Below are 27,894 nucleotides of genomic sequence, written 5' to 3' on the forward strand. Positions count from 1 at the left end.
TGGTTAAATATAGTACAAGTATATAAATTCTGCCCAGCTGTATTATGTATTATGGTACTCTCAATACATACAATTACTAAGATACTCCTTGAAAAATAAAATCAATAATAAATTATAAAGACATGCATGGTTATATATAGTGCTAGTATATAAATTCTCTTTTTATTTCGGACACTCTTCTTCGTTCTGCCGCACTGCTCTATATCCGTCACCTTCTTCTTCTTCTTCGATACTTTGATTTTCTAGGGTTTCCAGAGCCTCTTCACACGGTTCTTTCGAGCTTTTATAGGGTTTACGGAGTCTGTTGCTTCTTAGAACAATTTCCATGCGCTGCTGTTCAGCAGCTTCTTGATCAGGGGTTTCCTTCTGACCTAGTGATAGGGCTTCGATTCGTCCGTCTCTACTATGAATTTTCATTGCATATGGTATCGTTAAATTAGGCCAAGTTTGATCGTAGGAATTTTTTTTTGGTATTTGTTGGTCGAGTTCGGATTTGAATGGCACTGGGAGATTTGAAGGCGTCTCGATTTTCGCAATCGTCAATTGCTGATTCGAATCAATTGAGTGAGTGTTCGAGCCACAGAGACGGTTATATTGTTGGGCAGAGAAAGGATACGGACTCTGAGACGGCGAGCTGTAGCTATGGCGATCCCACTACAACAACGTCCGCTACAAACATGGCGTATTTGCCGCAGACTGTCGTTTTGTGCGAGCTACGACACCAGCCATTCGAGGCTTATGTTCCCTCTGCTCCGTCTGATACCCTGTTGGTCTCAAAATGGCGGCCTACGGATCGAGTAAGCTATTGTTCTGTAATTCGCCTTTTACATCGTTGTATATTTTTAATTGAGATTTTGGTTATAAAAATTGTTTGGCTTTAGTGTTGTGCTCTGTTCAATGTAATTGCCTAAATTGGTTTATTTTTTAAAGGTTTGAATAAATTTGTATACAAGATGAAACCCATTTTATCAAATTCTATAATTATATCAAGCATGACTTGAGATGATTTTTAGCGATTAGGTTGTCATTATTCTTGTATTTCCGTAGCACTTTGTCAATGTCATCTGAAGACTAACAAGGCATTAATCTGTCCAGAAGAAATTTTTTTGAGCCTCTGGCAAGTTGCCATGGTTTTGAATGTGGCAGCTTGCAACGTTATGCTTTGATTTCAAATTAAATTTCACATTGGATTATTGTTATCAAAAGCTTTGACGAATTGACAGTGTTCATCTGTTTGAGCCTGGTTCTTTCTTGGTTGTGATCGGGTCTGTCAGTGGCCATTTCAACTGAAATTCTGCTAATGAAATGGAATATTTATTGCAATTGTCATCTATATTAAATGAACTCTTCAAATGTAGGTGAAGTACTCGTGTTGGAAACAAAATACTTAGACATGAGTATGAGAAATGACGACATGTGTCTCGCACTATTAATTGGACATGCACTTAAAAAACATTTTCGATATTTCAAATTTTTAGTATATTATTGCTTAAAAATTGACTGAAATGTCTATATCAAACACCATTTTACATAAAGATTTTATTTTGTTCTAAAAAATAAAATAAATATGAATATATAGCTGGTATCCATATGCCCTTATGTTTGGATATTTTGACACGTCTATTCCGTGGATACATACAGGTACCCGACATATATAGCCGAATCCATGTAACATAGGTTTCAGTATTGAGTGTGAATTGCCGCCTAATGGGGTTCGGTGATGAGGCAGTATTTGCACACTCTTCATAAGTCCATAGTAGACCTCCGGGGGCAAACAAATTATTCTGAGGTGAAGCTAAGCACTTGATGTGTTTCATAGACATATAAAATCTGAAAACAACTAATGGATTACCATTTCATCTCCCTATAATTTACTTATTTAAAATAAATCTCCTTATAATTTATCTCGGTGACAAAACTTTTCTCAAATAAAGCTGTTCCTTTGCCAGAGGCAATGATGAACTTGAATTTTGTTAAGCATTCCTGCAAATTTTTAGTGATAGAAATAGTATCATGAAGCAAATATCAGGTGAACAGACATTTCCCATTTGCTTTATCTGTAAAAATTATTTGTATTGATGAATGGTTTCAGCTTTTGGAATAAGCCTGCTTAGAGATTTTTTGATTTAAATACATACGCAAGCAGCAAAAGATCGCAGGCTTGATCTTCTGTGCGAACGTAGTTCTGTTAGTATCCAACATGAAGAGAAAATGAGTTTGAAACTACCTGGAGGAGGCCCAAATAATGGTGATGTGAAGTACAGAAAATTTGCACTTTGTAGTGGGGAATACCAGGAGAAGGTGAAGATGGTAAGTCGAATATCATGATTATTCGTCATTTAGGAACAAATATTAATCACGAGTAGGTTTGAAAATATCTCCTTCCTCTTTGTAATGTGGAACTTAATGCAAGCTCCAATGATTGTTGATTCTTCAAATTGTTTATGAGAATAGATATTGACATACAGTGGAAAATTGGCCCTTAAGACCAACAGGCGAGTGACCTAGCGGTACCAGGCTCCTACTTTCCAAAGGGTGGTTAAGGGTTCGAGCCTCAGTGGAGGCATCTGTGTGTGAGTACCAATTAGGGGGAAAAAAAAAAAAATTTGGCCCTTAATGTAAGCTGCAATGATTGTTGATTCATCAACCTGCCCTCAACATTGTGCTTTACAGGAAATTGTCTTATTTCAGAGTTGGTTTTGCGGACACATTTGAAGACTTATTTTCATTGGAATATAATTATTCTTAATGGTTAACTTTATTGATTGCTTGATACCCGTGATACTTGGAGCTTTCTGAGAGGCCCGTGATACTTGGAGCTTTCTGAGAATCCCTTGATCCCCTTGCCACCCCTCCTATTCCCTCATAACTTATGGAGCTAAGATTCTTTTTCACTATCTCATCTTTTGCAAACCAAAACCTGCTCTTATCCTCTTGTCCTCACTACTTTTCGATCTCCGCCTTTATCTATTGATTTAGAGAACTTCATAGCCTCATCAGAAATGTCATTCTTTCATATTTGTTTTGTTTCATACGATTTTTGTTTTTAACTTGAAGTTGTCTTTGCTCGGTGAGTATGGCCAAAGTTTTAGATGCTCTCTTTTTTTTTTTTAGTTGGAGTTGTCCTATCTTGGTTAGTTCCTCATTTTAGTGCATTCTCAAAAATTTATCAGTTGATATTCTGCATTTTTTTATTATATTATATGCATATATTCATATGTTTTGGTTTAATGCCCAACTGTCATTGCAGATGAAGACAGGGTGCGTTGCTCTTGTTTTATGTTTAGACATTGGCATTGATCCACCCAACGATGTGATTAAGATATCTCCTTGTGCTACATTGGAGTGCTGGATAGGTACAGTTATCACACTATTTGTTTTTCATATTGCCTTTCATTTCTTTGTGGTGGAATGTTTTTGCTGTATTTTGGTTCTATCTGCTGGTACTGGAAGTTATGAGTTATCATGGTTTAGTGTGTAATCCTTTAATATACTTATCAATAGTTTTTATCTAAGGAGACTCAATGACATAAAATCTGGTTCAAATGATTTGATAGATGATATGTTGATTATAGGATGGATTATTATTGCTTGTTTCTTGTCCTCTTTTTTTTTGGCAGAAAAACAAATATTTCTGTATCATTATATGTTACAGTTATTTTTCGATTCATCCTCCATAGCTTTGTTTGTATCTTGTAATTTTCTTTTATTTAACAATCTTCGCTTATTTATTTTTATTGACACATTCACTCACTTAGTACACATACATCTAAACATTGTCATTTTGACTATGCTTGTTTAGTAGGCTTTTTCTTGACTTGCCCAACAATTGCGCCATATAGAACAGTTGGTTATACAGCTCATGTAGTTCTCCTTTACTTCCTAATTCTTATATATCAATGAATCCATATGCTTGGAGCATATCATTGCTTCATTGGTCCATCTTCATTTCTTTGGTTAACATTACACTAAATATGTCCTACACACCTACGTTTTTGAAGTTATAATTAATGGCCTTTCTTGACTTGAGCACGATCAGTGTTGTTGAAGGCGTCTTCAGGCTCATACCGTCGCAACACTTGCACCTGTTGTGTGTCTGGGTGTGCCTTTAACAACATTTGCGCCTTTAATATGGAATATAAATATGATTTAATATTAATTTAATTAAATTGTGTGCCTCGCTTCACTCAGCCACGCCTTTGGCCTTTGATAACACTGAGCATGATCCTGTTTGAACTTAATATGTTATAATGATCATCAGGGGAATTTTGTCCGAGTGTAGAAATTTGGCTATGCTGAACTCACACATAACATAATCTTCTCCTAATGTTTATATAGGTACTTCGTAATTGATGTTATTCTTTGTTCTTGACATAAACTTATTGGATTGAGTTAGGAGACATTGGTTTATCAACTTCTCCCACAAATCAGTAAAAAATCAAGTTTGATAAAATGGAAAGCACACCTAGTGGTTGCGAAATGCAGATGGAGTCCATAAGTTGGTAACATCTGTTCTCTTTTTACTGGCCATTAATTTGATGAATCCTTCGCCGGATGTGCTTAAGGTTTACCATTGGCCAATGAAGCTCATCCCATTTCTTTCATAATGCAAATAAAGCTATGCAGAGCATGGCACCATATTTTGGAGTCATTTTTGGTTTCTTTTTGGCACATTGGATGGTTTTGCAAGAAAAGGGTTTGATACTTATTTTCCTGGTTCAGGCGTGATTTCTAGACAAAGAACTTTACTTTTTTGTTATTTGATATGCTGTGCCATCCACATAATGACAGAGAGAATAAATTAATAATTTGATGGCTTTTTTAGGTGGTTAAGCTATTGATCCAGGCGACTCATCAAACTTCCCTGGTTATGAAATATATTCTAAATGAAACATAATGGTCTTTCATTTTGATTTTTCTAGCTTATTGATTCAGTCATTGTGCAGTATGGTTCTGTAATGTGCACTTATACCCTCGTTATGTATCCTCTCAGATGTCGGTATGTTGACGAGTAAATTTGGTAATTTTGTCTCATTATCTCCATTCAGTGGGATACAAAAGAAAAACATAGCATTGACATTTCGTCTTGTTCCTTACTATGCTGTCATGTATTATGCCATGTTTGGCCTTTAACATGGTGATTGTACTGGATTCAGGTGGTTTGCTGTCTTTTCTTGTTCAGCCTCAGTTTTATTGTTATAGCTACGGAATTTTCTTTTATTTCATTAGGATCTTTAATTAAGATTTATTCTGCTGATTCAGTGGTTTCGGTGAAGAGGACCACTTTAAGATAGCAAGAAAATCGATTAATTCACTTTTGTTATCTTTTATTTGCTCCCCTTTTGTAGATCCATCGTCTTTGGCATCTGAAAGAGCCCTAGAAGCAATCGGTACAACCTTGAGTCTTCAGTATGAGAGGTGGCAACCAAGGGTAAGATATATATATATATATATATATATATATTAATTTATTTTATTTCTATTGTTGATTGTTAGTTACTTCATTAGGTTCAAGTTTTCACTTAACTTGTTTTGAGTTTTGATTAGGCTCGCTACAAGATACAGTTAAATCCTACCATGGATGAAGTGAAAAAACTTTGTACCGCATGTCGCAAATATGCCAAGTCAGAGAGAGTTCTGTTTCACTACAATGGACATGGCGTGCCAAAGCCAACTGCCAATGGCGAAATTTGGTTGTTTGATAAGGTTCTATTACTGATGTGTCTCTTGTCGTGCCATTTTAAGTTTATTGTTTGCTAGATTTTTGTAATGCTTTGACTGTGTCATTTGGTGTAGCATTATAAATATGCCCCTTTGCCATTCAGCGAACTTGATTTCTGGTTAAAAAGACCATCAGTATTTGTTTTTGATTGCTCTGCTGCTGGAGTGATTGTCAAGGCCTTCACAGAGGTACTAACATTGGCTATCACCATTTGATAATGGGTTCCTCTCTCTCTCTCTCTCTCGGTTGTCAACTTGTAATCATTGAGTTTGTCATCTTATTTATCTTCCATATTCTGACTTCAAATTTGATTGCCCCATCTTTGTATAGCTCCAGGATCAGAGTGCATCTAGCTCCTCTGGACCATCCACAAGGGATTGCATTCTGCTTGCAGCCTGCGAGGCACATGAGACTCTTCCTCAGAGTGCTGATTTTCCTGCTGATGTGTTTACATCCTGCCTTACGACACCCATCCAGATGGCATTAAGATGGTGACTTGTATTCTTTTGTTATTGTCTGTTTTTATTATTACTCTTAATGCTTTTCTATTTTTTGGAATATCTGCTAACTTCTAGCGAGACTTATAACTATGGCTATTATGTTCCTTGTCTATGATAGTTCATCTCAGTAATTTAATATGTTTCATAACCTTTTCTTTTAGCTCCATTTTAATTTTTGTAGTTCTTAATTTCTTTAATTTCATTTGTTATATTTTTCTGAGATTAACATCATTTTTTGGACTTTGGGTTAATTGAATTGCTTAGAGAATGCTCGTGTCACTGCTGTTCAATGAGGACCTGTATTGTCATGATTTTAAAGTTTCTATTGTCACATGTTTGAAGTGTTTACATATATGAAGCATTTGTGGTCCCTAGCCGGCCTATTTTTGAAAAATGACATCATGGAGAAATAAACTCCTATTGAAAATCTTGGATGAGCAGAGCTAGCCACATTTTTTTATTTTGGAGAATACCCAAATATTTACCAGTAATGTGGCAATCTTTTTGTTTATTTCTAACTTGATATGATATTTAACATTTTTGTATGTCGACACCTCATTGAATATAAATGAGCGCGATCTAATGTATTTTCTCATTGGACTGAAGTGTAGCCTAAAGTTATACAAATTCTTTTTCTGTAGGACATGTATTCTATAAAACTAAGAAATTAACGAATGAAGTAATTAATGGTGGTGTTACTATTATTTTTTTGTAATGATGAGCCCTATTTTTTGGGGTCTCTCAAGGGGCGTGGGGAAAAAGTGGTTTTTTTGTTCTGCGCTTTTGATGTTTAATGATGTATCTTTTTTTGTTCCATTGATTATGAAAATATAGTTATAAATAATTTAAGAGCAACATAGCCCTATTTTTACAAATTAATTTGTGAAGAACGTAGTCCTAGCTACAATGAATATCTTCTGCGATAGAGATGCGAAGGAAATCTATCAATAAAATGGAAAGAATAGGTCCCATTTTCTCTTTTAGGGATGAGATGTTTACGCTCCACTTTTGTACTCTTGCACTCCTCTTGATTTCCTAATGAAGGAAATGGTACAATTACCCCCTCAAAAGTGGTGTGTAGGAGTAAATGCTTTCTGTGGGTCATTGATTCCTAGTGGAAGATCTGTCTGTTTAATTCCACATGACAGCACCAGCTACAAGAAAAGACCAACTATCAACTTTTTGAATTAATTGGGAATGTGAGAGTGTTTTTAAAGGACAATTGTTTTATTTCCTTTTTTCTTATTTTTTTTTAAAAAACAAGTGGAGTGCAGATTCCTTCCCCTTTTTTATTGATAAAACAGGGAAAATCCTGTTGCACGTACACCAAATAGAACATGCTGGGGACCATAGCTTCGGACAATTGTTTTATTTCCTTTTTTCTTATTTTTTTTTAAAAAACAAGTGGAGTGCAGATTCCTTCCCCTTTTTTATTGATAAAAGAGGGAAAATCCTGTTGCACGTACACCAAATAGAACATGCTGGGGACCATAGCTTCCATTACATAGCTACTTTTTGTTCTTCCTATTAAAAATCCTTTAACTCTTTTATTTTTAAATCTAAAATTTTCAGTGTGGGTTTTGGCATTAGGACTTGCCAAATGAAAGACCGAGCCTGGTGAAGGGCTTAAAAGCGCCTTGGTGGCAGCTATCTGTTGGATCTTTTCTAAGAGGTTAGGTTGGTGGTTGAGTCCAAGCAGTTATTAGTGGTCTCCTTTTATCCCTTCAGGCAAATTTCTCTGAAAAGTGGGACTTATTGGCCTTGGTGGGATTTGTTGGGGCCATAGGGCCCCAATTCTTTTTTATTTCTCTGAACTAAGGTCATTCCAACACTTTTAAGGCTGATTTGTTGGCTTGCGTATTTGTTTTCAGCATATCCAGTTGGCCTACATTTATAGAACATATAGTTATTATGTATCGGGGTTCAGGCCTGTGAAGACATGCTCAATTGGTTGTATTATCTATTTTTCATAGTTCATTGGCTGCTTTTTTTTTTTTTTTTTTTTTGTTTGTGGGATTTCTCCATTTTTTCAATTTTTATTACTGCATTTGTGCTTCTTTTTCCTTGAGGTAGTTTCTTTTTTTTTGGGAATTAAACCCTTTAATTCGGCACGGCGGAAGCAAGATACAAACAAGCACACACAATAACACTATTTAATGTGGTTTGGCCGAACTTGACCTACGTCCACGGAGAGAAGAAAATTCACCATAATGAATCAAGAAGAGAATATACAATTGTAGAGAATGCCCACCCATTTATTGCACCTTTCTACTCTCACCCACTCTCTTCCCTTTTCACTCACTACTCCATTCTCTTTTCTTCTCTACCTTCTCCACGCAACTCCCTCTCTATTTATAGAGTTCCTAACGCTAGCTTGGTGAATGAGTAATAAAAATCCTTGTTCGGTAAGTAATACAGTTACTTGGGGCTCAAGTACAATTACTCTCGGCCCAAGTCTAACAAAACACTCTCAATCCATTACAATTCAAAACCCAGCCCAATAAGAATTACAACAATTTTTTTACATATTTTCCCCTGTTTAGTAATTTATGTTTCCTAAATCAAAGAGTTTAAACCCATGGCAATGGGAATTGTGGCAAGGGAAGTGAAAAACACAACATTTTAACAACTAACTTCCAACCTTGTTTATTGTTTCTTTGTTGGAAAATTAATCTTCTTTCTGTGACGCCAGCCTCTTCTCTTGTGACCCTACAACCTTATCCTCAACTTGAAATTTTTTAATTTAACACCCTAAGGCAAAGGCACAATGAGTTTACCTCACCAAATCAGCATTGAAATTTGTGTTGCTTCTAGGATGGAAGATTGCACCTAATGATCATGAATTGGAACTCAACCACTGAACAAAGAAAGGGGCAATGTTAGATGGCTTGGCTACGCCTACGGGGCATGGGGTGTGGTTGTGCATCATTGGACCTCTCTGTATCCCAAAACTTAGGGTACAGAGACTTGGCTTAAAATATGTCCAAGAATTGGATACAGTTTTATGGACACATCTTGCACATTTAAGTACATAATATGCTATATAATAGCGTAATGTATAATGCTATAATTCTGTAAATATATACTCAGTTATAATTTTAATTTAATTGAATGTGGTGAAAAAAAAAGGGATTCCATCTTTGCAAAATAAGAAGCTAGTCTTTGCTATCAGATTGAATTTTTTTTCTTTTTCCATCTTTGCATGTAGAGAACTTGAGTGTTCAGTTTGGACATTTGTCTCAGATGCCATACCCAAGTCCTTTTGAGTCGACAGAAGTACAGTTAAGGGGATTAGGAATTGAGGAGAGTCCATTTAATGCGGGAAGGGGACAAAATTAGCAAAGAAAATATGCATTTTGTCCCTTTACACCAGTATATGAATGAAATGGCCAATGGTCTTGGAAATACGGTAAACTCTAGTTCATTGAGTGGATTCCTATGTCTCATGCCCTTTGAAATTCTGGTGAAAGCCTTTTAGGTTCCTGTCAACCACTAATTTTTTAGTTTTTTTTTTTAATTATAGAAACATCGTTGTTACATTGTGTTTGTTTGCTGGATGATGCACACTTGGGTATGAACAGAAAGTTCTTCAGTTATGTACTTTGTTGACAGCATGTTATATCGTGAAGTAGGTTTTTATATCTCATAAAAGGGCCAATAAGCTTATAAGGCATCTATCTCTAAAAAAGATTTATCCGATTATCTTCACTTCCCTGCTAGGAAGTTATTAGAAACCAGAAACAATTATAAAAGATGTATAGTATTTGGTCTACTGATATGTCTCTTGCTTCAGGTGCAAGTGGTCTTGAATAATTCTTGGCGCGTTTCTTACTTTTCAAGTACTAAATATTTATAAAATGATTTTGGTTGAAATGCTAATTTTGAGGTTGTCAGGTTGATGTGTTTAAGAGAAATTCGAAAGAATTATTGAGAAGTTTTAAATGCATTGGTTGGGTACAAAGATAATACATGAGTGGTTATGATTTTTCTGATAGGTGCAATAGAGATAGATGACTACACTGGTGAGGGGAGACATATAACATTTGCTTGCATAAGTTTGAGTTTTGCTGGTCCTTTATTTGGGCATTTTGTTTATATGTGCAGAAACAAGGGAAAGACTGAAAATAAAGTAGGCTCATGTAGTTAGGGAACATATGGTAGCATGGGATTTAACTAAAGGGATTATTCCATAAAATGGGATTATGGAAAGGCCAAAATCATGTAGTCAAAGTCAATGTTTCAAAAAAAATGGAATATGTCTTGATTACCAAATTACCCCTCAACTGTCTTGAGAAATAACCCTATTACCTCTCCACCAACTTTCTTAATTCACCTACCCTTTGTCTCTCTCTCTTCATCTCTCTTTCCGGCAATAAAGAAGCACCAAGGAAGTGAAGTAAATGAACATTCTGGTAAGCTTAATTTTTTGAACCAAGCTTCATTGATTCCGGCCAAGCTTCACTCATACCATATATGTCCGGCGAAGCTTTAGAGCAGAAACAAACCGGTGAAGGAGTGGCGGAACTGGATGGCGACACTTGCAATCCATGGAGCTGGCTGGAAGTTTGAGCACAGTTGGAGATTGAAGGTTGGCCGAAGCTTGAGATGATGCTGGAGTTTCGCCATCGGATACGTCCTTCCACGGCCTACCTGGAAGACTCGAATAGCAAGTCTGGTCATGTTTTCCCTCCACTGTTTCAATTTCACTCTCAAAGTCTGTACTCTACAGTCCCACGCACACATTTTCCCTCCCCTATTTCAGTTTCTCTCTCAAAGTCCATACACACACCCACTTTTTCCCTACCCTGTTTCAATCTCTCTCTCTCTAGAAACTCTACAGGCACACACACCCATTACACAGATCAGAAAGAAGCTCAAGATGATAAAGTCTTTCAGCAGAAACTCTGGTGACTCTCCCCAACATGCACTGGAGCTGGCGCCTTCTCCGCCAGCTTCTGCCTCAGCCCTCGGACCAGCGAGACCAATCCACAAGCACAGACCAAAGATGTATGGTAGATTTCCATGATTTTGGCCAAAGACACAGTAAATTTTCAAAGGGGCAGTTTGGGAATCAAAATACAATGTACAGTAGATTTCCATGATTTTGGCCATTAACCTCCATAAATTCATTTTTTTAGAAAGTGTAGATTTGACTCCATGAATTCGGCATTTCACCTCCAGAAATCCATTTTTTTGGAATAATCCCTTTAACTAAAAGCATGCCTTTATAAAGGGCAGAATGGTAGAAAAGGTTAGTATTAGGCCCACTTATTTGGGAGCTATGTTGTGAGGAGTAATGAGAAATACGATTTTGTAATAGTTGGGCTTTTCAGCTTAAGCCCTAATTAGACTAGAGTTTAGTCTCTTCCTCTCTCTCTCTTTGAATGCATATAAATATATCTATATATATACGTGGTGTTATTCTTATGGTATGAGGTATGTTATAATCAAGCAGGTAATGTTGACATCTGTCAGGGACTATGATCGGTTATGGTTGTTTTAACCTTCTAGGGCTAATGGACTCATTTTTGACCTTCTCCCTAAGTTTCTATTTTTGCCTTTTGGTAGACGCAAACTCATAAAAGAGTCTTCTTGTTCACTTTTCTCTAGTTTGTGTTTCAGTGTTGTGGTGACACTTTCTCCTCCCCTCCTCCCTTTCTGCCACTTTTATTTGTCTCATTGCGCAAAGAAACCAGGGGAGGGGGGATAATCTTGCTCACTTGGAGTAGTTGTCTGGATTGTTTTTTGTTGGATTGATATTTTTAAATTTTCTCTTAAATATTTTTCATTATACAATGCAAAGTTCTTGGAAATGCAAAATTTGTAACATATTTATCAACCTTTCTGTGCCTAAGAAATTGATGAGGCCATAGCCTTGTCATTGCTTGACCCATTTGTTTTTTTTCTCTCTCTTCTCTGAAGACTAGAGGGTTTTAATCTCTCTTACTAAATGATACGCCCCTTCTCTATAGCAACAATTGGTGTGTCAGAACTTGTCAAAATGTCAGTGCGCACCCTTGTCTCTCACTTTGTGTTGGTTTTGCATAGAAAGTTCACCCGTGTTTAGTCCAAAAATGCGTAAAAAAGAACTGAAAGATACCTTTACGCTATGCTATTTGTTTTCATGTTGTTGCTTTTTTTGCTTATTTTATTCCTTAAGGTTCTTCGACATAACACAAAAACTCAAACAAAGATAAATATGTTCAATATAGTGATTCATAGGGAAGTATATTTAGATAGTACAAGTTTATTACTGACAGTAACTCACTCAACTTTAATTGATGGTGTGTGAGTTTACATTTAAAATCTGCAGTATAATCAGTTTGCAGTTTGAAACTGATGGAAATGTAGGATATCTTATTTGCAAACTGGTAGTTACATGAGCTCTTCCATTTGGTTCCTTTCAACAATTTTGATACATGAGATTCCCTTGATGCATCCCCATTAATAGGAGTTTGCATTTTGTAAAAGATTTTTTAAGTGTGACAGGCACTTCGTATGATCGGTGTTTACTTATAAAATTGAAAGGTAAATTTAATAACATAGCTATAAGATAATAAGACATTCCATAATTAGGGGATTGAATGTGGGTGGCTAAGGAACTTCATATTAATCAAAAGAGTGCATAACAAATGCAACTGTTGAGATAGATGTGTGGCAAGACAAAAAAGATAGAAACTAAAAAAGAATGCATTCTTGAGGTGGTTGAAGTAGTTTTCATTGGAGATGAAATGAGAGAATCAGTTATGATGGTATGGCCATGTGCAACAACATCCAGTGCCGGTAAGGAAAAGTAATGTGGTTTTTAGCGAGGGTAATACCGGGAAGAAGGTGAAGACCAAAATTAACGTGGGTTTTGATAGTTAGGAGAAATTTGGTAGTATGTGGTTTAATTGAAGTTATGTCCTTGAATGGAGCAAAAGAGCAAAATGAAAGTCATGCAGCCAACACCAAAACAGTAGGGTATTTGTTAAGAATTTTTAAGTGTGAAGTTGTACCAATAAACTACTGTTTTATATTTTCCACTAGCCTGCTTGTCTATCGTCCCTTGTGCATTCTTTATGCTTCTTTGAAGATTTTTGACTCACCCATTTCGAAAAGATACACATTAGAGGTCTATTTTCTTTTTAAAGTTGTTGGATGTTAAACTTGATTTATCTTAATGCCATGGAAGGATGTCAGTGTACTTTTAAACTTATCTGGCATTCATCTTCATAAGAATGCTCAATTATTTTCCATGGCTAAAGTACCCATTTACAATTTATCTATTGGTAAAAAGAACAATGCAATTAGACAATCTTCCCCCTTCCAAATAGCAAGTATATAACCTTCAAGAGAATTAATGCCCTCCTTGCCTTGTTGGTGCCCATAAACAGATATGCATTTTGTTCCCAGGAGTTGCTGAGTTGGTTGTTGTGGGGGATGATTTGATCGTTTGAACTGTAAGTTTACTTGCATTGACATTCTTCACTTTGTTTATTTTGGTTTTGAGGCTATAGGATTTAGCCATGTTACTTGTGACTAAGTTGATGAGTAGTCCCGGTTCCTTTATCCTGCTCTCTTCTCTGAATTTTATAGTTTATTATTGCTTTTCTTATTTTATTTCAAGAAGTAATTGGATTTGACTAATTGTTGATCAATTTTGTATTATTGTGTCTTTTTTTGCTAATTAATTTTATATTTTTGTTTGGTTGTAATATTGGTGTCCACTATGTACCTTTCTAAATTTGCTTTTAAGATCGCTCATAATTTTTTTTTTTTTTTTTGAATTTTTGCTGGCTTTATTGGCAGTATGTGAGTTTGATGCATCAAGTGGTTGTGGAGGTTGTCTGCTTTGCTTATTATCATATACTTGGTCATTATTGTTTATCTATCTATTTTTTTTTTTTTTTTTTTTTTTTTTGTAATTATTGGGTTTTCTAATCTTCTGATCACTTGCCCTGTTTCCCAGGTTCTGCACTCGTTCATTACTTAGTGAATATCTTGATTATTCACTTATTGACAGAATTCCTGGCCTCCCAAATGACCGTAAAACACCTCTAGGGGAACTAAACTGGATTTTCAGTGCAGTAACTGATACAATTGCCTGGAATATTCTCCCACGTGGTAATGAAAGAGACTTACTGATTGCATGTGGAATTGTGCTGTTTTGGGATTTGGATTTTTATTTATTCCTCTTTTTGATGGGTATGTTTAGCTATGACTCAATTTTGCATCCTGCAGAACTTTTCCAGAAATTGTTCAGACAAGATCTATTAGTTGTCAGTCTTTTCCGCAATTTTTTGCTTGCAGAAAGAATTATGCGTTCTGCAAACTGTTCCCCAGTCTCACATCCATTGTTACCGCCTACACATCAGCATCATATGTGGTAACTATTGGGGCCACTCCTGAGCATTATCTTTAACGTGTTCATTTATTTTTTCTTAGTTGGTACTCACACACACATGCCTCCACTGAGGCTTGAACCACGACCTTCCTTTGGGAAGTAGGAGTCTGATACCGCTATGCCACTGGCCCATTGGTAATGTGTTCATTTATTTCTCATTCTGTGTCTTTATGTGTGCTATAGGGATGCTTGGGACATGGCTGCTGAAGTCTGCCTCTGTCAGATTCCAATATTGGTCGAGGATCCTAATGCCAAGTTCCAGGTTTGTTTCCTTTGATTTGTGAATTATAACAACAATTTCTTTCCTGTATTTGCATATATATTTCATGTTCTCCACGATTACCCAAATTATTCAGGGACATGGTGCTTTTAGCTTTCTGTATACATTAATATACTTATCAATTCAGAGTAATGTTGCATTTGCTTCATTTCAGCCAAGCCCTTTTTTCACGGAACAGTTGACGGCGTTTGAGTTGTGGCTTGATCATGGTTCTGAACATAAGAAACCACCAGAGCAGTTGCCTATTGTTCTTCAGGTGTGGCTCTTTTCTTTACCCTTCTCTTGTGGGGCAATAATTTATTTTATCTACATATGGTGACAAAGTAAATATTCTGTATTGTAGGTTTTATGATTTCTGCTTGATGTAGGTTGGGTTGGGCTGCTTTGATACGAATTTGATGTAGGACGAGAGAGAGAATGAGAGAGAGGAGAGAAAGAGAAGGAATATGAGGATGGGGATCTGTAATCTCTACAATCAATAGTCGATAATTATAAAAATTTATGTGCCTTACTACATTAAGCCTTATTTATAGTCAAAACCCTGCTTACTATTTAAAAGGAAACACTGCCAAAATAATAACAACAAATGTAAATTGACCCTAATTTGTAGTGAAAGATGACTCTGTAGGAGAAAACAAGTCTGACATGCTATCTTTAGTCTCTTCTGACATCTTAAGAGGTAATAATTTGCCTTTTGAAGTTTCCTCATTTGAAGATGTAATCAAATTGCCTACGTAGTCTCCAGGTTTCCACATTACCTTCATTAAGACTATCTAGAAGGGTATTGAATAGTTTTGCAAAACAATATCAATTCCTTCTAGTACAAGAGCCATTATTGTCTCCATAGCTGAAAAGCTGCTCTCCAAATGATAACACCTGCTTCTTTTAGAACGTGCCGGAACATCTTGATAATCAATTTGTAACATTCCAAATCTTGCATTCCGAAGCATAACTTGGCCTTTGCGAACATGTTAAGAATTTTGACCTCTTACTGTAAGAATGAGTGAACGTATTAGATATGTTGTCCAAGGATAATACAATGGCATGAGGAGGTTCCAATGCCTTAAAACTTCTTCAATGACTAATGCCTTCATTATTTGCATTGAATTACATGGTTCTTGTTGTATCTTGCATAGGAAGTGAAAAGCTTTATTAAGCAACCAAAGGAGCTCATTGACTGAATATGATGATTGAAGAAGCCTATTTCCAATGTACAAAAGCTGTTGTTTTAATTTTCTTTTTGCACCTGCTTTTTCCCCCTTTCCTCTTCACACCAATAATGATCATCATTTGTAGGAATTCCAATTGATGGTTAGCTTGGGGTGCACCTTATATTGTTAGTGTTTGTCTTAGCATGAATCCTCTGGGGTGTCAAACAAATGGCACTTTGGGCTGAAGGTATTCGGTTAGGTCATGATTAAAAAGACCAAATGAGTTTAGCCAACTCAGTTTAACTGGTTTTGATACCAACTGATGTAGGATTAGGATGCTCTGGTACCAATCTGATGAAGGACCAGAATGAAAGCAGGGGATGAGAAGATAGAAGAAGAGCTGAGACTAAAAGGAGATGAGAATACATATTGTAAAGATATGTTGGATAGACTGAAAGGTTGAGAAAGAGCTAGAATAATGGGGGAGAAGAGAAAATAATTCTGGAATGATAATAATTACTAATCCAAAGTTAGACTTGTTTAATTACGTAGTAGCCTTTATATAGGCAAAGCATAAAGTAAAATAATAAAGTACTAAACTATTCCTAAAATTAAATCATTAACAAAATAATAATAATGAAGAATGAAAATTAACCCTAATTATATATCCTTGCCCCTTCTCCAAAAGTAGAGGCGAAATAAGCATAGCTTATCCATGCCAGTCACCGGTCACATCTCGTTCTCAATCTCCGCTTCTCCTCTCAAGTCCTGTTTCCTTAGATATTGATTGGTAAGGTGGGGTGATAATATTTTCACTTTTGCTATACATTGGCTAATTTGCTGATCATATGGTAAAACCTCAGTAATTTATTCAATGCATTTGCTAGGAATATGACTTGTTAAGGTGCATTTATTTGAAAGGGAGTTTGTATCTGGGAGTCTACTATGAGGCTTGCGTAAACAAACTAAAATTATTAATGTTTACTATGATTATGAAAATGACATTACATGTCCCAGTTTTTCTAATGTGGTATTTGGAATAAGTTATATCCAGAGGATTTGATACAAAGTCCCATTACTGGAGTTAGCATATCATTCCTACAGATTTGTGGAAGCTCTCGTATTGATGGTTATGACTGAGTGGTAGGTGCAATGATGTTAGCGGTGGTGATGGGTTTTTACATGTCTCAGTTTTTCTGATGATATTTAGCTTGAATGTGGTATTTGGAATAAGTTATATCCAGAGGATTTGATACAAAGTAAAAACCCATTACTGGAGTTAGCATATCATTCCTACAGATTTGTGGAAGTTCTCGTATTGATGGTTATGACTGAGTGGTAGGCGCAATGATGTTAGCGGTGGTGATGGCGGTGGCTTTGAATTGTGATGTGGTTGTGGCAGTTGCAACGTGGTTGATAAAGGCAGCAGACAGTCAGCAGCAGTGGGAGTGGATGTGGCTATCAGAAGCTATAGTTACTAATGTACTATTTTTTCTTACTTGCAGCTCATTTGGAAAACCAAATGTTCCCCTTGGAATCCTAAAGTAATTTAATTTAATTTAATTTAATTTATTATTATTATTATTATTTTTTACCTATAGCATATTGTTAATATACCAAAGAAAAATACTAATATAAATTAAAAAACAAAATAGAAGAAGTTTGATCCCCAAATTCCCCTCTCGTGACTCGCTCCTCTTGAAACTCTTTTTAAGTTCGTTTCTTAGAGAAAAAACATCAATACTATACAACTTAATCTTTTAAATTTTTTATGATTTTACTTCGAATAAACCAGATCCTTTTTGCACCATCTTGAGCCTTGTGCTCACTAAATGTGTTATACTTTTAACGACTTTTGTTTACGCTTTTCCTTGAAATTTAACGGTAAGTTATCAACTTTAAATTTCTCAGGTTTTACTTAGTCCATCCCATCGATTTCGTGCTCTGGTGCTACTTGGACGATTTCTTGATATGGGCCCCTGGGCTGTAGATCTGGTAGTCATTTGTGGCTTTCCCATTGTTGTTGTTTTTTCGCTTTTGGATTTTTTACTAGTTTATGGCATGTTCATTGATAACGCCCTTGTAAAATGGATTTTTTGTTCTTGCAGTCATTGTCCGTAGGAATATTTCCATACGTACTAAAGCTGTTGCAAACAACTAATCCGGAACTGCAGAAAATTCTTGTGTTTATATGGTCAAAGATCCTTGCATTTGATAAGGTATATTTAGACATGTTCTGTGATTCACTGGCTTTATCTGCAAGAATTTTGTTATTACTTGTAAATGTCAGAAGAACCCTGTTGTTACTATTAATTCTTTTGCTCTCTCTCTCTCGTATTCTCGCAATTTGTGTTCAAGAGCATCCATTATGTTTTTCATTTCACTTTTTCCTACTATTGAATTTACTCTTCTTCTCTCTTTTTTTTTGGTATCGGGGTGATAGTCATGCCAGGTTGATCTGATAAAGGATGGTGGTCACAAATATTTCATTAGGTTTCTTGATAGCATGGACGCATATCCTGAACAGCGCGCAATGGCTGCATTTGTTTTGGCCTTGATTGTAGATGGACACAGGCGAGGTCAAGAAGCCTGTATTGAAGCTGGTTTAATACATGTGTGCTTGAAGCACCTTCAGGTTTCTACTCCCAACGATATACAAACTGAACAACTATTTCTTCAGTGGCTTTGCCTTTGTCTTGGAAAGCTGTGGGAGGACTGTACAGAGTCAAAAATAATAGGTTTGCAGGCAGATGCCCCATCTATATATGCCCCTTGCCTTTCTGAGCCCCATCCCGAGGTTTGCCTTGTTCCTTTTTAATTATCCTTATCTCTATTAATTCAATAGTTCTTGACTGCTGCATTTAATCGTCAACCTCCATGTTTATTAAAGAGACTGTGTTACAGGTTAGAGCCTCAGCTGTTTTTGCACTCGGCACACTCCTTGATGTTGGGTCTGATTCATCTAGAAATGATCTTGGAGGCGATGAAGAATGTGATCATGATGAAAAAGTTAAGGCTGAGATTAGTATCGTCAAGAGTCTTTTAGATGTTGTTTGGGATGGAAGCTCACTTGTCCGGGCAGAGGTTGCTGTAGGTATGTAATTACTCATGCAATTTCCCGTCAGATGACATGAGTCATGCGGTAAAACTTGTTCATTGCTTCCCAGATACTGAATTATTTGTTCCTTTTATTTCGTGAAAAACAATTAATTATTATACTTATAAATAAATATATATATATATATATATATATATATATATATATATATATATATATATATAAAATTATTGCAGTTACGTTTTATTGCGACTTCTGAAAATCGGCATGATAGAATGTTGACATGTGTTTACATTGGTAACATTTGAGAATTAGCTTTATTCTCATGATTTTCTTTTCTTCGATCATCTTTTCTGGGCCTATCTGGAGAATGTTTTTGACTCCTGTAAGCCCCTGGCTGCAAACAGATCTAATGCATAGGGTAGAAGGGATGTATTAATATTGTATGTGTAATATCAATGTGTTCCCATGAAGTGGTTGAGGCGTAATGTACGAAATATAACTAGTGCTGAAAATAAATTATAGATAAATGCTAGACCAGCACATTTAGTCAAATCAACCAAAAAATAATGCTTTTGCTTTGAATGCAGTGTGCTGTCCTTATTTTAAGCATCTGTTTGTGCCAGTGTTGGATATTTACTTTCGCGAAATTCCCCTCTTCTTTTGTTTTCTATTTCTATTGGGGTTCCTTTTTAGTTTGGTGTTTTGGGGGGGGGGGGGGGGGGGGGGTGTTTAAAAGGGTTTCTTGCCTTTTGAGGAGCATTTGACTCTCTCTCTCTCTCTCATTTTTAAATCCATGGCCATTAAACTGGAATTGTTGATGAATTTTGTTTATTAAAATATTTCTTGCCATTTAAAATACTTTTTAAACTTTTTTACAGCTCTAGCTCACTTTGCCCGTGGCCACAAGAAGCACCTAAAGTCAATTGCTGCTGCATATTTGAAACCTCAATCTAACTCGGTGCTTAGTTCCTTGCCTTTATTGGCTGTCAAGGGTACAAGTAACAATTATACTACAAACCAGTACATGCCGCATGAGAGTATTGTTCCTTCCCAAATTAGTAGGCTTCTGAAAGTTGACGGCGATAACCAATTTGTGGTTCGTGATGGGAAGGCCTTCAGTAGCAGCATCCATCTTGCAGCTTCTGGAGTAATAAATGGATCTCCACCGTCTGATGATTCCCCTCAGCATTCCAATTCTGGCATATTGAACGACTGTGTGAGCAATGGGGTTGTTAATCACACAAGGCCAAGATCACAAGACAATTCGTTGTATTCAGAAGTTGTACTGGCTATGCAAACGCTAGCCAAGGATCCATCACCACGCATCGCTAACCTTGGCCGTCAAGTACTATCCATTATTGGGATGGAACAAATGGTGACAGCGCCTGTCAACTCCACTGGTAGCAGTGTTCAGTCTGCTGAACCCACAGTAACTCCAACCTCTAGTCTTACTGGACTAACCCGTTCATCTTCATGGTTTGATATGAGTGCAGGTCTCTCTCTTTCTCGGTTTCATATTGCATGTAGTTTATCTTGCAACTTTTTAGCTTCCATCTTTCTTTTATCTGTTTTCAGCTTGCAAATGATGGTTATTTACGTGACATTTTATTCTTGTCTGTGCTTTCTAAGTTTGTCCTTCTTTTGAGCTGTTTTATAGGACATTTTTCACTGGCATTTAGAACTCCTCGGCCAAGTTGTTTAACAGGAATGCGAAGAGTTTATTCTCTAGATTTTAGGCCATACCTATATAATTCTCCAGACTCGGGATTATCTAATCCACTTTTAGCTTCTGCTGGATCTTCTGGTCTCACAGAGGGCAGTTTTCTTCCACAGTCAACTATCTACAATTGGAGCTGTGATCACTTTTCAAAGCCACTTCTTACTGCAGCAGATGATAGTGCAGAAATAATAGCTAAAAGAGAGGAGAGGGAAAACTTTGCACTTGACCACATTGCAAAATGCCAGTACTCTTGTGGGTTCTTTTAATTGAGTGATCTTTTTTTTTTTTTTTTAAAGCAAAGTAGCGTTGTTGTTGTTGTTGTTTTTTTTTTTTTTGTTTGAAGAATCTATTATGATTTTTGTTTTTTGTATCAGCGGTTAAGAAGCTACATAATCAAATTGCTAGGTGGGATACAAAATTTGAGACGGGTGCCGAAACAGTTTTGCTGCAACCTTTCTCTCCAGTTGTAGTTGCTGCAGATAGGAATGAATGGATCAGGTATATGAGTCTCTCTCTGGTCCATGATTTATTGCAGACATGCTCATTATGTCTAGAGAACTGCAATGTAGAATATTCATTGTTGCAAAATGGTGGGAAGCTTGAGTTGTAGTATATCACTAGTACAATGCTGGTGAAGCATATCATATCAGTGACCTCTCATTTAGCTTCATGACAAAGTTCTTGGCTTTCCATTGAATGACTTGGCACCATCAATTGGAGGAAACCAATACCCTTGGTCAAACCACATATAATCTTATCTTTCCTAACTAACTCTACTCGTGTTAACTTGGTCTCACTCTCCTAGCATTTCCTTGGACCATGTCATTCCTTCTGATTAGTGCACTTAGTGGTTTCTTTGCACATGTTCAAATCATCTGAACCAATTTTCTATCATTTGATTTTCAATGAGTGCTACTTCAACAATCTTACGAATGCGCTCATTTCTAATTCTATCATTTCTTGTCTTGCACCACATCCATCTCCAATTCACATTTCTATCACACTCACTTTGTGTAACATGTTTCTGAGCTGCCCAACATTTTTTCCCATAAAGACTGGTGAAACTAATAGTGTTATTTCTCATCACTTCCATTTCAATCTTAGAGGAATACTGTCACCACCAGCCCCGCTGTGTATTGTCTGCTTTGCAAACTTTCCGTGCTCACAGTTTTCAAAACTCATCTACACAATTAGGAGACATCCAAACATATAAGTGCCAGCAACTTCATACCCCCAGACGACGTGGGATGTGACAAATACGCCTATCACACAACATTCTAGATGTACGGCTTTCGGGCCAGGACACCAAACAAAACAATTCAGTCTCTGGGCGAGCTGGGAAGAAAGGGGTCAAATTCACCGGCATTCGCCATCTTTCTATCTGAACTATACCCCATAATTGACGTAGGCCAAGACTTGGTCCTGCCTAGCATCAAATCAAGATTTTCTCACTTATGTAACTGACTTTCATTATACTTTGTTGAATAGCTTCGGGAGTCCAGATCCCAAAGAAAGTTCTTCAAGTCTCATTGCTCGGGAGCTTACCAACCACCCCATATCTGAAGACAGACCTTCGCGTAATAAGTTCAGGCCGCTTCACCGCATCCTGCTCTTCTTCCATTTAACCCATTCTTCCTTGATTCTATGATTAATATCATATTCAATTCTTCCTTCATTGTGAATAATTGAGCCTACATTGCGGATATTTTCAGTTTTTCCTCCAAAACTCTAATTTAGCACTTACCCCTTCTCTAGTTTTGTCAATTAAAACAATATCATCCCCAAATAGTATACAACATGGAATCTCATCCTAAATGTCTCGTCAATTCCTCCATTAAGGCAAAAATATTTGAAGCTTAAACTGATCTGTGATGGAGGTCTTAAGTAATTGAAAATTCACTTATGGTTTTCCATGCCATTCTAAAATCTATCTATAGTCACACTTTCATCATACTTGTCGATTATCATGTTGGGATATTCCTTTATGACTCTTTTCTACGTACCTTATCATAGGCCGTCTCTAAATATTTTTTTTCGAAAAGTGAGGCTGTCTCTAGATTAATAAAACGCTATGGATTTTTTATTTTCTTTATATATTTCCATTAGTCTTCTCAAATAAGTAAACAACTTCCATCATTGACCTCCCTCCCCATCATAAAGTCAATTTTTTCGACAATTCAGGTTTTTGTCTTAGTCAATGTTCAATCACTCTCTCCCTAAGCTTTTTGATTCATTAATTTAACCCCACAATATTATTACAACTTTGTTTATCCACTTTATTTTTATATATATGGTACTAAAATGCTTTTGTTCCTTGAGACATTCTCTTAGTTATTAATTTTTTAAACAATTTTAGGAGCTAAGACACACCAAATTAGGTGCTTAAAGTTATAGAGTTGTTTTATATTGGAAGTAAAATGTAATTTCAAATCTCTTCGAACTTTGATTGAGTTTTATTTTTCTAAGGATGTTATGTATTGTATAGTTGTTTTGAAATTGTTCCATTCACCCCTTTCTTTTATTCTTGTTGTAAACCAGAGTTCCCTGCTGAAGTTGTGATTCCAAATATAGAGAGTATATTTTAGATGGATTGATGGACTGTGTCATGTGTGTTTGATGTGGGTATGCATATAAATTTTAATATATATATATATATATATGTTTTATTTGTTGGGATAAAATAATAGTTTTCTGTAAAATTCTCGTGGTTTGTAACTCTGAAAACAGAAAGAACTGAAAATCAGAAAATTGTACAAAGACTCTGCATGGTTTAGTTTTCTGAAAACTTTGTAATAAAAATGCTTGTTTTCAGAGAACTATCTTTTATAGTTATCTGAAAAGAGTATTCTGCTTTCTGAGTTCTTCATAACTCTTTTCAGAGTTGCAAACCAAGCAGACCCTAAGCATTCAACATGGGAACTAAACTCATTTTCGGGTTGCATGTCCTATCTGATAGCATTATCCTCTCGCCTTTATTATCCTTATGAATAGGGTTGGCCACATGAATTCTCTTTTTCCATTCTATTCTAAGCTATATCACCTCTTATATTTAATTTCTTAAAATCATTTTCAATTACTTCATCCCAAGATAGTTTTGGGTGGCCCCTTTGATTCTTACCCTCTATGCAAACTAATCGTTAGACATACATTGTATGTGTCCAAACAACCTAAGCATGGTTTCTCCTATTTTTTTTCACTAATAGGCCCTTCGCCTAACTTTTCTCTTGCATGTTGATTATTAATCCTATATTTTATGGCCACTTCTATCAGCAATCTTAAAATTCTCATTTTCGCTCCATGTATGATCAGGCCTATTGATCATCCCATAGAATGTTGTACCTGACACATATCGCATAACCATACCCGTATGTTGAGTGGATACTTCATGCATTAGCAGCAGTCCATGTAATATAATGTAAAATCATATTTCCAATACTATTTTATAATCTTGCCTTTAAGAGTTACATTAATAATCACTATAAATATTACCTGTCATTATTCTAAATCTTGGGTACAACTATATATTCACCTTTGGCTATTGATCATGTAATTAAAAATACTAATGCCATTAAATACCTGTGATTCCTTCCTACTCATGACTGCAACTCAGATATGGTTCTATCTGAGTTGATGGTGTAGATGCACTAGATTTCTTAACTGGATGTTATTTGTAGTTTGAAATTTATTTATCTTTGTTTTGTCAGGATTGTTTTGTTTAATGTCATTCCACTTCCTTTCTTACTTCGTATATCTAATAATGCTGGGCAATTCTGTTAATTTAGGATATGGAATTATGAGGATGCTACCTTGCTCAACAGTTTTGACAATCATGATTGTCCTAACAAAGGAATATCAAAGCTCTGCCTTGTGAATGAGCTCGAACTCGATGACAGTTTGCTTCTTGTTGCTTCAAGTAATTTTTTGTATTGCCGTGTTGATTATGTTGCATGATGATTATAAAGATCTTTCACTGGGGTTTTGATTTTTAATAATCTCTTACTTGTGTGTTGTTCTTATGTTATGTAGATGATGGAAATATCCGAATTTGGAAAGATTATGCTCTAAAGGATGAACAGAAACTTGTAACTGCATTCTCTTCAATCCAAGGTCATAGACCTGGTGTTCAAAGTGTAAATGTTGTTGTGGATTGGCAGCAGCAGTCTGGATATCTGGTATATACTGTAGAATATATATGTATAAAGGGTGTTTGTTTCTTCTAGATTAAACTTCATTTTTTCTCTGTTCTTATACATTGTGTTAATACATTCCTATCATGCTGCCACTACCAGTATGCTTCTGGTGAAATATCTTCCGTTATGGCTTGGGACCTGGATAAAGAGCAGCTTGTCAATTCTATTCCTTCGTCGTCAGATTGTTGTATTTCAGCATTGGTGGGTTTTACCTCATCCTCCTATTTGCTTTAAATTATTTGTTCCATTACCATATTACCCTATTGGACATGTTTTCCGTCCATGGACTTGTTTGTAACTTGGTTTTTAGGTCTTCATTTTTTATTTGTACATAATGCAAGGTAAATATTTTATACTGTGTAAGGTATAATTATATGTGTTTTGTGGTGGTAAATAAACAAAGATGTATGGAGTTGACCTATACCAGGATATTTTGCTGAGTATTTTGAGTTGGTTCAGCTGATGTAACTAGATGTGGGTTCTTCTATTCTGTTTTATTTGTTAATTTTTTTTTTTTTTTTTTTTTTTTTTTTTTTTTTTTTTTTTTTTTTTTGTAGTTGTTAAGGACCCCAAATTAGCTGTCCCCCAGTTCATTGCCCCTAACATGTTTTATTTTTTATTTTTCATTAGATACTTCATGGATTAATCACATTTGGTTCCATTTTGGCTTAATTTGGAGGGGGTTTAGAATTGTTTCAGAGGGCATCTGTTCTCTTTTTTGTTTCACATTCATTTAATGTGAGATGAGGTATTGCTCATGTGATGTGCAACCAGTTTAGTGCAAGCAGTTTAGTTGTGTTGCTTTGCAGTTTCTGGTAGTTTGTCCAGAAATGGGGAATGACATCCCATTCCATGGTGGATATGATGGATACCCATGACCAAAAATGAACATAGCAAAGCGCTAGCCTTCCAAGTGGAGTTGTTTACTCATATTTAATGATTTTGCTCTCTCTATTCCAAGGATATATGCTGTTGTCGTAGTAGCGTATTTAATTTATTTTATGTAAATATATAGTTGTTTCAGTAGCACAGCACTAACTGTCCTGAGCTTTCAAGGTTCTGCTGTTTGCAAGTGTTACTCTTCCACTGAATCTTTTATTGCCTGTTATCATCAATGGCAACATTTAATGTTGTACTTTCCGTAATCGTTATTTTCATTCATGCCTTGTGTAGTCTGCTTCTCAAGTTCATGGGGGTCAATTTGCAGCTGGTTTTTTGGATGGTTCCATCAGACTGTTTGACCTTCGAAGTCCTGAAATGTAAGCACTAATTCTTTTTCTTAGTTAAATGTAAGCACTAATTAAATATTTCATTTAAAATAAAATCACTGACAGTAGCATCACTGTTGCTGAGGCTTTAATAGCGCAATGCCATCCATTGCTGTGATTATAAATTTATGTGAGACATGATGGTCTGCCTGGAGATTTTCCTACCGGCCATTAACATGACCAGCTCACTGTTGCCACTTTATATTAAGCTTTTCGGGAAATTAACACTCAATCTTCACAATCATTTTGAGCATTCGACATTCCTCCCTTTCTCTAACTGCGTTTATTATGTATTCATTTTATTTTTCAATGATCTGTTTAATTCAGGCTTGTTTGTGCAACATGGCCACACACCCGAAGAGTAGAAAGTGTTGTGGGAATTGGCTTTCAATCCGGACTTGATTCAGCAAAGGTATGTGTGAGTGTGTATAAGACCTTATCTATATCTCCATTTAGGTGAAAGTTGTCTTCATAGTTAGCCAGAATCTTCAGAAGGCTTTTGTTCTAGATTAGCTCCCTTTTTTCCGCTTGAAAACCATTATCAAACTAAACATTTAGGTTTGAAAAAGTTTAGTTTGTTATGCTTTGTTTCAATTTTTATTTGTTCTTTCAGATTGTTAGTGCGTCTCAGGCTGGTGACATTAAATTCCTTGATATTAGACACCAAAAAGATGCGTACCTCACAATTAATGCTCATAGGGGCTCACTTACTGCTTTAGCTGTTCATCGGCATGCACCAATTATTGCCAGTGGCTCAGCCAAACAGCTTATCAAAGTCTTTAATTTGGAGGGTAACCTATTAAGCACCATCGGTTACTACTCCACCTTCAAGGCCCAGAAGATGAGACCTGTAAGCTGCCTCTCCTTCCATCCATATAAAGTACTGCTCGCTGGTGGTGCTGCAGATGCTTGCATCTCTATCTATGGTGATTAATCTCTGTGGCAAGATGACAAGATAAATGTAGATTTATTCATATCCTTCTCTGAAGGCCTTTTTGTTGGGAGGCAATATGAGCGCATTAACTTGCATCGGTGTGACAACAATGTGGCATTATGGGTGCAGATGGAGATCAAGTTTGAGTCTTTCTGCGTCTCCAGTTCCTCCTTGCAATTCATGTTTCTGAAAATACAGGTTAACCTACTCTGTCGATATCCGATGCTATCTATTCATTAGCCTCCATTAGTCAGACAAGTAGGGAGAAATCCAGCATATTCCTTGTGGATGCTTTGGGAAATAATCTGATATAGATATAAAAAAAGGTGTAAATATTCTCTCCTTTTATTTAGCCATGATATATATATATTTTTTCCCATCACTTTGTACCATGTGTAAATGTACAAAATCTATTGCGATTATAAATTAAGTGTTGTTGACGGGCAGTTTTTGTTCATGGTTTATCCCCAATAATGAGGGGATGAATTATATCATGTTCCTGAACTTGTCTTGTGATTATTTTCATCAGCATTACCAGGCCTTCTTGGCGTTGAATTGAACATCTTTGGTTTGGGGCTAGTGTCATTGACGTTGCTCTTCATTTGGTTCATCACAATAACTAAATGAAATGCGCACATGATCTGAAATTTGGATGGTCTTAGTACTAAAGTGCTATAAGGTT

The 27,894-nt window shown here is 36.1% G+C and overlaps 1 protein-coding gene across 2 annotated transcripts; it reads left to right on the forward strand.

The window, feature by feature from the left end:
• Positions 1-162: 162 nt before the first annotated feature.
• On the forward strand, positions 163-27,652 carry LOC132281868 (regulatory-associated protein of TOR 1-like). Of its 2 annotated transcripts, XM_059783530.1 has the most exons (23): positions 163-797; positions 3,251-3,356; positions 5,349-5,431; positions 5,548-5,706; positions 5,797-5,910; positions 6,053-6,213; positions 14,174-14,328; positions 14,446-14,590; positions 14,792-14,870; positions 15,043-15,144; positions 17,951-18,034; positions 18,148-18,258; positions 18,483-18,836; positions 18,944-19,133; positions 19,979-20,593; positions 20,758-21,072; positions 21,195-21,318; positions 24,603-24,733; positions 24,847-24,992; positions 25,110-25,211; positions 26,184-26,269; positions 26,606-26,690; positions 26,892-27,652. In XM_059783530.1, exons 1-23 carry the CDS (start codon positions 498-500, stop codon positions 27,210-27,212), a joined length of 4,068 nt encoding a protein of 1,355 aa, XP_059639513.1. In that variant the 5' UTR covers positions 163-497; the 3' UTR covers positions 27,213-27,652. The 2 variants fall into 2 exon arrangements, with proteins under 2 accessions (XP_059639513.1, XP_059639514.1); XM_059783531.1 differs by lacking the exons at positions 163-797; positions 3,251-3,356; positions 5,349-5,431 and having other exon boundaries at positions 5,666-5,706; positions 5,826-5,910.
• The last annotated feature ends 242 nt before the right edge of the window (positions 27,653-27,894 follow it).

Source organism: Cornus florida, unplaced genomic scaffold (assembly GCF_030987335.1).
Source record: "Cornus florida cultivar Cherokee Brave unplaced genomic scaffold, ASM3098733v1 CherokeeBrave_3.0.0_Hap2_Chr11, whole genome shotgun sequence".
In the NCBI taxonomy this organism is placed as follows: domain Eukaryota; kingdom Viridiplantae; phylum Streptophyta; class Magnoliopsida; order Cornales; family Cornaceae; genus Cornus; species Cornus florida.

Coding starts and splice junctions, on each gene's coding strand:
- LOC132281868 (XM_059783530.1), top strand. CDS start 498: ATGGCACTGGGAGATTTGAAGGCGTCTCGATTTTCGCAATCGTCAATT. Junction 5,432..5,547: donor ATGAGAGGTGGCAACCAAGG/GTAAGATATATA, acceptor AGTTTTGATTAG/GCTCGCTACAAGATACAGTT. Junction 14,871..15,042: donor ATCCTAATGCCAAGTTCCAG/GTTTGTTTCCTT, acceptor GCTTCATTTCAG/CCAAGCCCTTTTTTCACGGA.